General features: G+C 34.7%; 1 protein-coding gene across 1 annotated transcript in view; it reads right to left on the bottom strand.

Moving 5' to 3' along the window:
- Nucleotides 1–2,371: 2,371 nt before the first annotated feature.
- The window catches only part of LOC111687588, a 13,477-nt gene continuing 3,545 nt past the window's right edge, over nt 2,372–12,303 (bottom strand). The window contains exons 2-20 of the mRNA XM_046954184.1: nt 11,426–11,773; nt 11,259–11,353; nt 11,088–11,197; nt 10,802–11,011; nt 9,856–9,998; nt 9,418–9,604; nt 9,236–9,348; nt 8,896–9,171; nt 7,693–8,742; nt 7,100–7,586; nt 6,872–7,035; nt 6,719–6,812; nt 6,560–6,644; nt 6,356–6,495; nt 4,214–4,450; nt 3,793–4,151; nt 3,665–3,720; nt 3,189–3,601; nt 2,372–2,635 (exon numbers count right to left, since the gene is read on the bottom strand). Coding sequence (XP_046810140.1) covers nt 2,440–2,635; nt 3,189–3,601; nt 3,665–3,720; nt 3,793–4,151; nt 4,214–4,450; nt 6,356–6,495; nt 6,560–6,644; nt 6,719–6,812; nt 6,872–7,035; nt 7,100–7,586; nt 7,693–8,742; nt 8,896–9,171; nt 9,236–9,348; nt 9,418–9,604; nt 9,856–9,998; nt 10,802–11,011; nt 11,088–11,197; nt 11,259–11,353; nt 11,426–11,773 — 4,763 coding nt within the window. The 3' untranslated portion in view covers nt 2,372–2,439. The remainder of the gene's footprint in view (nt 2,636–3,188; nt 3,602–3,664; nt 3,721–3,792; nt 4,152–4,213; nt 4,451–6,355; nt 6,496–6,559; nt 6,645–6,718; nt 6,813–6,871; nt 7,036–7,099; nt 7,587–7,692; nt 8,743–8,895; nt 9,172–9,235; nt 9,349–9,417; nt 9,605–9,855; nt 9,999–10,801; nt 11,012–11,087; nt 11,198–11,258; nt 11,354–11,425; nt 11,774–12,303) is intronic.

Below are 12,303 nucleotides of genomic sequence, written 5' to 3'. Positions count from 1 at the left end.
ATAGTCTATAGTCTGGACTATAGAATAGTCTATAGTCTGGACTATAGAATAGTCTATAGTCTGGACTATAGAATAGTCTATAGTCTGGACTACAGAATAGTCTATAGTGTGGAGTACAGAATAGTCTATAGTCTGGACTACAGAATAGTCCAAAGTCTCACTTGTTTGTTATTATTACATAAAATACAATGACGTTTTACTTAATAATGACATAATTTAATATTGTACAATTTAAATTTAGAAATTGTTATTTAATTTACTTTCTAATACTGTTTAAACGTGCAAAATATCATGATTAGAAATTTAGAAAATAAATCGTAACTTATATTTACGGAAATAAAGAAAAATTTAATTCATTTAGAATACATAACAAACATAAAAGTATTTGGCAAAAGAAAGTTGAGCTTTGCCTAAAAGAAACAGAGACGTTTACCTATAAATGAAAGTAAAAGGGGGGTCGAAAGAAAGTGTTTTAACTAAAATTAATTAAAATTTTTTCCAATATAAATTACAGAAAATAACAACTATTTACCTCTAATTCAAAAAAATATTACCATTTTACTATATTGTTAGCCTAAATATAGTCTGGTAAACAGTTTGGGGTATCGCTAATTGAAATGCATCTGAAGATTGCACTTTTCATATCTTAACATTTATAAAATATTAATTGTTATAAAATTTATTAGATTTTTGTTTTCGTTTTAATTAATTAAATTCTTTATACGGATTAATGTTCTTGTTATATTGTTGTTGTTGTTGGAATCGTGCGTGCTAACTGCAAAGATTCTCGGGTGTTTGGTAATTTGATCTAATTTTATTTAAGTGGTTTTAAATTGTTTTTTTATATTCATAATTTTATTATTTTATAAGAAAACATACTCGTATGGTGCTTTTGTTTTTGTATTGTTAATATTTGTTATTGTTATAATATGTTTGTTATAAAATGTTTTTGTTTTTTATAATAAAATTATTCACGATAATTAGTTAACTATTTGCAAGTGTTATATTGCATAAGTTGAGCGAGTTTGAACTGTTTTGAACGTAATTTCTAATATCCCAGCGAATTATTTTTAAAGAGGAATATAGTTTGGGGTGCAGAATAGTGTATAGTCAGGACTATATAGTAGTCTACAGGTCAATATGTTGGGCTATATATAGAATAGTCAGGAAAAGAGAATAGTCTATAGGCAGGACCATAAAACAGAAGAAGAGTCTATAGTCAGGACTATAGAAGAGTCTATAGGTAGGACTATAGAAGAGTCTATAGTCAGGACCATAGAACAGTCTATAGACAGGACCATAGAATAGTCTATAGACAGGACCATAGAATAGTCTACAGACAGGACTATAGAATAGTCTATAGACAGGACTATAGAAGAGTCTACAGTCAGGACTATAGAAGAGTCTATAGTCTGGACTATAGAAGAGTATACAGTCAGGACTATAGAAGAGTCTATAGTCTGGACTATAGAAGAGTCTATAGTCAGGACTATAGAAGAGTCTGTAGTCAGGACTATAGAAGAGTCTATAGTCAAGACTATAGAAGAGTCTATAGTCAGGACTATAGAAGAGTCTATAGTCAGGACTATAGAAGAGTCTATAGTCAGGACTATAGAAGAGTCTATAGTCAGGACTATAGAAGAGTCTATAGTTAGAACTATAGAAGAGTCTATAGTCGGGACTATAGAAGAGTCTATAGTCAGGACTATAGAAGAGTCTATAGTCAGGACTATAGAAGAGTCTATGGTCACGACTATAGAAGAGTCTTTAGTTAGGGCGATAGAAGAGTCTATAGTCAGAACTATAGAGGAGTCTTTAGTCAGGACTATAGGAGAGTCTATAGTCAGGACTATAAGAGAGTCTATAGTCAGGACTATAGAAGAGTCTATAGTCAGGACTATAGAAGAGTCTATAGTCAGGACTATAGAAGAGTCTATAGTCAGGACTATAGAATAATCTATAGTCAGGACTATAGAATAATCTATAGTCAGGACTATAGAATAATCTATAGTCAGGACTATAGAATAGTCTATAGTCAGGACTATAATAGAGTCTATATTCAGGGCTATAGAAAAGTTTATAGTCCTTACTATAGAAGAATCTATAGTCAGTTCTATAGATGAGTTTGTAGTCAGGACTATAAAATATTCAGTACTATGGTCTAAGTAAAGTATTGCTGGGAGATATCAACATTTTTAGTTTGCATTTTTTGACTACTCAAAAACTTTTACTATGATGACTCAACTTGACTTAGTTTCCAAATATATGCTATCTACTCTGTGACATGTGTATTCATTTTAAGCTTTTAACTCTAGGTGGGTCGGGTAAAAATGTTAGTAAAAATTTAATGTTTTTGAAATCTAACCTGTTGGGTTCTTTTTTATATATTTTTTTACATTATTTATTTTTGCCATTAACTTCCTTGTCGCTTAACTTCACTTAAGCTAAATGTAATTGTTTTTGTAGCTGATCATTAATGTGTGTTTGTGCCGCAGTTTGTAGTACAAACCTGGAACGTTCGAATAATGAGGGATCGGTATAGATAGGTTCACTGGGATCTTCAAATTGATTGGGTCCGGCGGTTTGATTGCGCATTGGATTCATAACAGGCAATTGACACATTCGTGCTAAATTTCTGAAAATAATAATGAAGTTGTTAGTTATAAATTTTCATCTAATTTAGGACTTTCGGAAATCTTGATTTTTTAGAACAATAAATCGATAAAAATATTCTATATTCTGGACTAAAAAATAGCGTATAATCTGGACTACAGAATAGTTAATGTTCTAGCCTATTAATTAGTCTATATAGCTTGAACTGTAGAATTATTTATAGTCTAAATTCTAAAATATATAATCTGGACCACAGCTTATTCTATAGTCCAGGTTGAGGTCCATATTATAGAATAGTCTATAGTCTGGAATGTAGAATAATCTATAATAAGGTCTATCGTATATAGTCTTTATTATGAAATGGTGTACGGTCCGGATTGTGGAATGGTATATAGTTCCGACAATGGAGAATTATATAATCTAGACTATAGAAAATTCCATAGTTTTTACTTAGAATCGTCGATTGTATGAACTATAGAATATTCTATAGCATGGAGTAAGGACTAAAGAAAAGTCTAAACTATAGGTTTATAGGATTCCCATAAAAAATACATTATCAAACAATAATTACCCACCCAGTAGCAAATGTCTTATGAAGACTACCACCAAACATCGAGACATTTGAACGGAAGGCATTTGCTGTACGATTCGTTGAAGACGAATGAGTGGCATTCGAACTGCTGCTGCCCGAACCATTGGGCATATGACCAATTTCACTAAATCGTTCATGTGTGCGTATCGATGATGAGTGTCCCAGCGAATGTATGGGTGAATGACGATCAGCTAGACGATTTTTTGACATAGTCTTCCAATAACGTCTATATGCCAAACCAGAGACCAGCGTAATGCTTAGCAATAAGATCATTAAGAGTATAATGGCGGTTATAAGACCATGATATTCAGAGGGGCTAAGGCATACAGTTTCTACGGGAGCCACCAATTTGCGGGGATAGGATTCTTTTTCGATTTCCTCACGACTTTCGAAGACCTTTAAATTTGAAATCATGTTAAAGATAGAATTCTTAAAAAATCATTTTGAATCTGTTAATACCTCTATCATTTCGCGTACTTGCTCCGGTTCTTCGGGTTCGCTTTCAGTTGTATTATCTGGAATGAAAATAAATCATTAATGATCAGATTTTTGTTTATATAATTTGTAGGGTTAAAACAGTTATATACTTGTGTTACTTTCTCCCAAAGTAGCAGTTACAGTTGTGGTATTCAATTCAGACATATCATCTATTAAACGTTCAGCCACTGGTTCCAAAGTATCTGAATCTTCTTCCTCTATTACTTCTTCTCCCTCTAAAACATCCGTTTCATTTAAAGATCTTCTACGGCGGCCAAATGAAGGTTCTTGTCTACCCGCTGGTCCGGGACAATAAGCCGGCTGACAACCCTCACGGCAAGTGCGTACAGTAGCTTCAAATACCAAGAAATTAGATTCTGGTATTTTAAAGGCATTAAAACGGGCCTCCAAAGTATCACCATCACGTAATTTATCCAATTCCGGAAAAACATAAGGATCCACCGGACAACTGTTAAACATTATTAAATAATTAAAAATATCGAAAGAAAGCAAAATTAAAGACAACTTTACCCAAAACGATCTATTAGCTGTATACTTCTGCCCGAATAAGGATCTCTAGCCACAACATTGGTGGCAAATATATCTGTAGCATGATTATAACCATCTAGGGCCTCTAAACGGAATGTCAAAGGATCACCCACAGCTATAGTAGTAGTCGGTCTACCTTGATATAGAATACTTAAACGCACCTTAGAACTTAAAGTATTTTCGGCTGGTAAATATTCAATGGGTATGGGACTGCCGGATCTATCGGAATCAGAAAGACTTTTTAAAACAACAAATAGTTTGTTTACAAACAAAATGTTTGTGGAAAACGTTTTTTCTTCTTTTTAAGTAATTAAAAGCGTTTTTTTTTAGAACATTTTGTTTTTCAAAATTTTTACTACTAAATACAAGGATTAGTGAGCTTTCTACTTAAAAATATTAATCGAAAAGATTTATAACAATCATGCATTATCGTCTACAGTACATGCTTTAAGTATAGCAACTACTTGGAAAGATCTAATGTATAAAGTAATGCTACAAAAAGCTTTTCAAAAGCTTTATTAATTTATATTTAAGCCTTAAAGTATGTTTAGAGTTTGGTATTAAAACTTTAAGAAAAGCTTAAGGTGATCTTGAAAAATAAACTTTGATAAAGAAAAGCTTACTTATTGAAGTTTTCAAAGATAAACTGTTATAAAAAGCTTTAACGGTTTTTTAATAATTTGAAGTAAATGTTTGCAATTTATATAAGTTTGATAAATCTAGTTAATACGACTAGTATATAGTTTATAGACTAGACTAATGACTAGTCCTAAGACTTGTCTAGTGATTAGTCTAAGCACTAATCTATTGTTTACTGGGAACTAGTCTATGAAGTAATCAATTAACTTGTCTTTTGAGTAGTCTTTAGACTAGTCTAGTTACTAGTTTATTGATCAGTTTATGGACCAGTCTAAAGGCTAGTGTATTGACCAGAGGTGGACTTATCCATTGACTAATTTATAGATTAGCCTATTGACTTCATTGTGGACTAGTCTATAGAATAGTACGTCTACTGACTAGTCTATGGACAAGTCTAATGCCTAAACTTAACATTAGTCCATTGACACTTCCATAGATTAGTCTATTGACACGTCTATAGATTAGTCTATTGACACGTCTATAGATTAGTCTATTGACGCTTTTATGGACTAGCCTATTGACGCTTTTGTGGACGAATCTATTGGCTTGTTTATCGACTAGTCTGTTGACTGATCAGTTTATGGACCAGTCTAAAAACTAGTGTATTGACTAGATGTGGACTTATCCATTGACAAATTTATAGATTAGCCTATTGACTTTTTTGTGGACTAGTCTATAGAATAGTAAGTCTACTGATTGGCCTATGGACTAGTCTTATGTCTAATCTTAAGATTAGTCTATAGACACGTCTTTAGATTAGTCAATTGACACGTCTATAGATTAGTCCATTGACACGTCTGTAGATTAGTCTATTGACTCTTCTATGTACTAACCTATTGACGCTTTTGTAGACGAATCTATTGGCTTGTTTATCGACTAGTCTGTTGACTGATCATTTTATGGACCGGCCTAAAGACTAGTGTATTGACTAGATGTGGACTTATCCATTGACAAATTTATATATTAGCCCATTGACTTCTTTGTGGACTAGTCTATAGTAAGTCTACTTATTGGCCTATGGACTAGTCTAATGTCTAAACTTAAGATTAGTCTATTGACACTTCTATAGATTAGTCTATTGACACGTCTATAGATTAGTCTATTGACACGTCTGTAGATTAGTCAACTGACGCTTCTATGGACTAGCCTATTGACGCTTTTGTGGACGAATCTATTGGCTTGTTTATCGACCAGTCTATTGACTAGTCTGTTACTTATCTGTGGATAAGTCGAAAACTTTCTGAAGCCAACTGATCATATAATTCGCCAACTGATCATATAATTCGCTGAAATGTACATTTACTGCAGTAGTTCTCAATGGAACCAGATTATTAATTAATAAATTAATTCTTCAACTTAGTAACTAAACTAAGCCAACTAGTTTAGTCCAAGATTGAAACTAGTTTGTCAAAAACTGATTTATTTTTTTATCAAAATAAACCCCAAATCAAAACATCAACATATCTGTCTGAATTCGGAACATACCCAGCACCAATGTAACCAGAAGTAACAACAGCTTCGCCTGGACCACGGAAAACACAAGTCAAATTGTAACGTTTATCACGGCTTGTCTGGACATTATCGGAGAATTGTACCACCACAATATTGGTAAGAGTGTCGCCATACTTTGCAATTAAAAGAGATGAATCGTAAATAGAATTCTTAAAAACCAATTTAACCAATACTTACTCTTTGAGTACCACAATCGGGATAACCTTGAGGACCACTGATGCGTAAGACATTAACAGTACCGCCATTGCCACGGAAGAAACAACTAAATCCATATTTAAGTAAAAAAATCACTTTTTGTTTCTTTTAATTCTAAAATTACATTTATTTAAGACTTACCGATCATAATAACCATAGGTGTATATACGTCCCATAAAACTATCTGGAGTTCTTATAGTAAATTCCATACCCTCCTCATTACAAGTTTGCGTAACTAGGGAAATTAATGTTAAACAATAATTGCTTCAATTCTTTTCTTACTAAAGTGCTTACCATCCATACATTCTCCATCACTACGTCCCATACTGCGCTCATAAAAATCATAATTAGCAGCATCAAATAAACTGGGATCATGAACATCTAATTCACGAGAATCACGATCACTTAACTCACAATTGGGTATATCACGATCATCGTAATTGGAAGCCACCGAATCCCTAAATTATATATTATAACTTGTATTGTATTTTGAGTTTTCTTATTAATATCTCTCTCACTAACCTATAATTGAAACTTCTACACACAAAATCTCTTGATTCTACACACTCTCTTTCACACTGTATAAGCGAGGGCACCACAAGTGATCTTCTTATAAAATGTCTTCTCATTTTGTGGCGTGCTGCCACCTGCTTAAAGTTATCACTCTCTTCGCAACGTGTTATGGGTGGACGTGGTAAACCTACAGGTCCGTTTGCACCATAAGGTGATATGGGGTGAGGGTGTGGTGGTGGCAAGGCTCCAGGTATAGGGTGATCATTTGGTAGAGGTGTTAAAGTTCCAGTGCCTGGTCCACCTCCACCAATACCACCATAGTAAGGACGTTTATAGGGACTATCATAACCCACATAGCCTCCACTACCACCAGGATTTACAACAGGTCTGCGACTTAAAGGTCTATCGTAATCACGATCATAGGGACCATAACGATCTCCATAACGTTCCTCATAGTCCATGTCATAGTAAGGAGGAGGTGGTGGCCGTTTATAACCTAAATAAATTTCATACAAATTTTATATTAAATAATTATGGATTATAATATTATGGTTTCGGTTAAATAAGTCATTAGTTTATTAATTTGTTTAGTAAAATTTTACCTGGTCTTACACCTCCAGCACTAGAGCTACCAAAACGATTTCCATATTTGTATATATCGACAGGATAACGATCTGTACCTACCGGCAAACGATTAGGTGAAGTAGGAGGATATTTAGCAGCTGGTTCTGCAATGGGCGGAGGTGGATAACGTTTGGCTGAATCAGGTTCGGGCCTTCTGGCACTATGTATGATTTCATCGGGAGTATAGCGGCCATCTGGAGCATAGCGACCCGAGGAAGTAGGTCCTCTTTGAACGTCAGGTGATAGAGGATAGCGTGATTCGTAAGATGAAGGTCTAAATCTTCTATCGGGGAAGCCTTCTGGAGCATCTCGTCCCGGAGATGCTCCTGCCAGAGAATCTCTAATGGGTGGATAACGAGAGGGATAACGTCCACCATAGCGATCCTCAGGGTAACGGCTTCCAGGCAAGTAAGGACGATAGGGAACATCATCATCGGGTGGGTAAGGTCTAGTGTGAGGTAAATCCATAGGCAATGTGTTATCTTTGACAGGAGGATAATGACCAGATGTAGGACGATATAAAGGATAACGATCTCGTGTGGGATAACGGCCTTCATTAGGATAGCGATCACTGTAACCACTCTCAGGATAACGGTCAGCATAACGATCTTTTGGCGGTATAACATCATCGTAAGGATAACGTCCCGGAAGACGTTCGGGAAAACGATCATCATAAGGAGGACGATCTCTATCTAGACCAGCAGGATAACGGTCTCTATCTAGACCAGCAGGATACCGATCTCTATCAATCACCGGCACATAACGATCTCTATCAGCTGGATAACGTCCACGATCGCCTAATGGAAAACGATCACGATCTCGGTCTCTGTCACGATCTCCCGGAAAACGATTACGATCTCTGTCCAAAGGATAACGATCATCTTCATATAATCCCCCACTAGGAGGATAACGCTCCCGATCTCTATCGCGATTACGATCACGATCGCGATCATCATTATAATCACCACCAGGAAAACGATCACCTATGCCAGGTCTAGGCAAACCACCTCCAGCTACTGGATAACGATCTGGTAGGTTTGTTAGTGTATGTTAAATGTTGGTTAGTTGTTGTATTAATATTAGTTAAATAAAAATGGTGGTTCATAAAGAAAAAATGGTGAAAAATTAGAAATTAGTTTTTTTTATTAATAAAATAATAAGAAAATTTATAAAAAACTTACCATAATCATTAGAGCCTGGATCAGGATAACGATCATAAGGCGGAGGACGACCATAAACATCTGAAGTACCACCTGGCATATCACTGGGAATACGATTTCCACTAGGACCATAACGATTGCCACCATAACGATCATCATTTTGGTTGGGCTTATTCCAGTTACTACCAGGACGATCAGAAGGTCGATGACCATTACCAGAAACTCCCGTACCACCTGATCCCGAACCAGACGAACCACCATGACCGTCATTATCATTACCGTTGCCCACAACATTAACTACATTTTTTAAAATAGATTTAATTATAAATTTTGCTAAACATTAGAAGTGGTGTCAACTTACGCATTAAATTTTCATAGTAATCATAGTCTGCATCATAAATTATACGCATACCATCCTTTTGGTTATAACGACTTAAGCGACATGTACGAAAACGATCACTATATACTGCTGATCTGTAAAATTACCAGTTGTATGAAGTTAAATGAAGAATGTGCGTGTTTAAGTTGTAACCAAATCTTTACCTGCATTGAAAACTAGTTTGCCTTAAACACTCATCCAGACATTCGCTTAATGAGCGTCCTGTTATTTCCGAATGAAATTCACCGCCCAAACGTGAATTGCGATAACGTTGAAATGCTGTATCTGGTCGTCTGCCACTCGAGAATAGATGTGATGTCACTGAGTTATCCGGATAATCTGTTGCACGTTCTACAAATTCAAAAAAAAAATGTGAACTTAATAATACAAAACTTTGCCACAGAATTAAAGAAAAACATTAAATTTTAATTAGCATTAGAAGTGTGTCTGCTTAAGTTGAGGAAGTATTTTTAGCACGAGACAAAAGGCTTTTTTCCCCCTAGTATTAAGATGATTATATAAAATGTTTGTTTGTTTTTTAACAAGGCAACCTTCCCTTTTTGTTGGCAGCAGAATCCACACTAATCATGCTTATTACTTACGGTTATCCAAGCAGACAAGATCATAAAAATGATGTGTTGGACTGGAGCTTATACTAATGTCATCTTTTTGAGAAATTGAATCTTCCTCAGACAGAATACACTGTTTAGTTTGGTCATCAAATTCCACCGAACGGCAGAAGTATCTGAAAGAAAAAAATATAAAAAACAAATAAGAAATTATAATCGGGCGAGTCCAACTATATAGTACGCTATAGCTGTAACAAGAACTAAAATGTGAATTAGTTTTCATTGTAAAACTTTTAAGTAGAATTGTGCCTTGCCTCTGATATACTTAAGCCATTTATTGTTGAATAAAACTGTGGTCATTTAAGTAAAATTATTATAGGGTCAAGGGTCAAATGAGGCCCTATAATTATAAACTTTTTGAGGATCATCAAGTCTAGTATAGAATTATTTTCAAAATTGCGACCTGCTATTTGATTACAAGGTTTACAAGCCCTCTTCGGGGGTTCAGTTGAATTATCTTCAAAATTGTGACCTGTAGTTTGATTACCAGGTTTACAAGCCCTATTCGGGGGTTCAGTTTTATAGGGGCTAGGTGAAATAATGGACCGATCTTAACCCTGGGACAATAGAAGATCATGTACCAAATTTTATTGAATTATCTTCAAAATTGCAACCTGTAGTTTGATTACAAGGTTTACATGAACGGACGGATAGACAGATGGACAGACAGACGGATAGACGGACGAACAGACAGACGGACATATCTAAATCGATTCAGAAAATGATTCTGAGCCGACTTTGAGGTGGGTATAGGACCAATATTATTGTGCGTTACAAACATCAACACAAACCCCATATACCCACCCCACTAAAGTGGTGTAGGGTATAACAACCAAAACAGAAGTTTAAAAAGAAAATAATAATTTTAATTAAAAACTGGATAAGTAACTAATAAGTAACTGTTCATTGTTCCACTTACTTTTCAGCACGCAAACACATTGTCTGGCATTCTTCCAAAGTCATATTATTAAATATGTCCACTTCAAATGGTCCACCCAAACGTTTATTCTCCTCCTTAACGAATACAGCCAAACCATCACAGCGACGCTCAGCATTAAGACAAGTATTTTCTAAATAATCAGAATTTGGATCATCTTCCAAGAGTTCGGGATGTGTGCGACGTGTAAATCTAAAAAAAAAAATTATTTAAATGTATTAAAATTTAAACCAGTTTGATTATCCAATTAATCACAGAAAATAAATACCTGCTTAGTGTACAGGAACGCATAGTGGAATCAAAATTAGCAGAACGACAAACAAATGAGAATTCGTTAAGACATTTATCCTCACAATCTGAACGATTGGCGGCGGTTATCTAGGGGAGAGTTAATTAATTACCTTTAAAGCAGAAAATCGTTTTTAAAACCTTAACCTACCTCTTTAATATCTGAAATCGGTAACTTTAGTTTCTTTCGTGGATGTCTTTCAAACACATAACTACGGCTAGGACATTCTCTTTCCGGTCGGCTGGCTAAAATAAGAACATTTTTACATAACTAACAAATTCAAACTGCATTCTTTTCAATCTCTCTCATTCTCTTACATGTCAAACAAATCTCATTGAAATGTACACTGTTCGGTACTAGCATTAAACTGCCAATACCTTCAGGTCCCGCCTGTTCAGATGTCAAATAACACAATGATTCTTCGTATTCCATGTTGCCGCCAAATGCCGTTATTCTACTGCCTGGCTGAAAATCAAAACTAGTGCAAGTACGCACTAAATTATTGGTGCCAGTACGATCACGTAAACAAAGATCTTGACATTTCTCTAGAACACGAAAGGGTGGAGCTGTGTCACGTACTACATCATCGTCGTAGCCTTGTAATTGTTGGTTGGGTAGACGTTCGTATAGAACACGACCTAAACCATTTTTACAAGTTGTTTGAGCTGCATGGACAGACAGACAGCAAGATCAAGAAATTTTACAAAAAAAAAAAAAAAAACCAAGACCAGTATTAGATAAAATGTAACAATTTCGTTTTTTTTTTGTTTTGATTTCGTTGTAAGAGATGACAAGTTGTAGGGAGACAGAGGTGTTATGAAATATTATTGTTAGAGGGGAAAAAAAACAAGCTTTTACAAATAACAATAGAAATTCCCGCATTAGTTGCGACTGGCCGAGTTTAATATTTCTATAAAGATTACACGTTCATATTAATAACAGATAATTATAAATAATTGTGTGAGAAAGTTGAAGTTAATATATTTTTGAAATATAATGCAAAATTGAAAAAAAATACTATGTGATTAAAAATATTATTTTTTAAACACAAATTGTTTATTCTAGTTCAATTCTAATTTCAGAACTGAAGTTAAGTTCTAGTTCTGTTCTAGTTCTGTTCTAGTTCTGTTCTAGTTCTGTTCTAGTTCTGTTCTAGTTCTGTTCTAGTTCTGTTCTAGTTCTGTTCTAGTTCTGT

This window comes from Lucilia cuprina, chromosome 6, assembly GCF_022045245.1.
Source record: "Lucilia cuprina isolate Lc7/37 chromosome 6, ASM2204524v1, whole genome shotgun sequence".
Taxonomy (NCBI): domain Eukaryota; kingdom Metazoa; phylum Arthropoda; class Insecta; order Diptera; family Calliphoridae; genus Lucilia; species Lucilia cuprina.
This window is presented reverse-complemented; position numbering and strand designations above follow the sequence as displayed.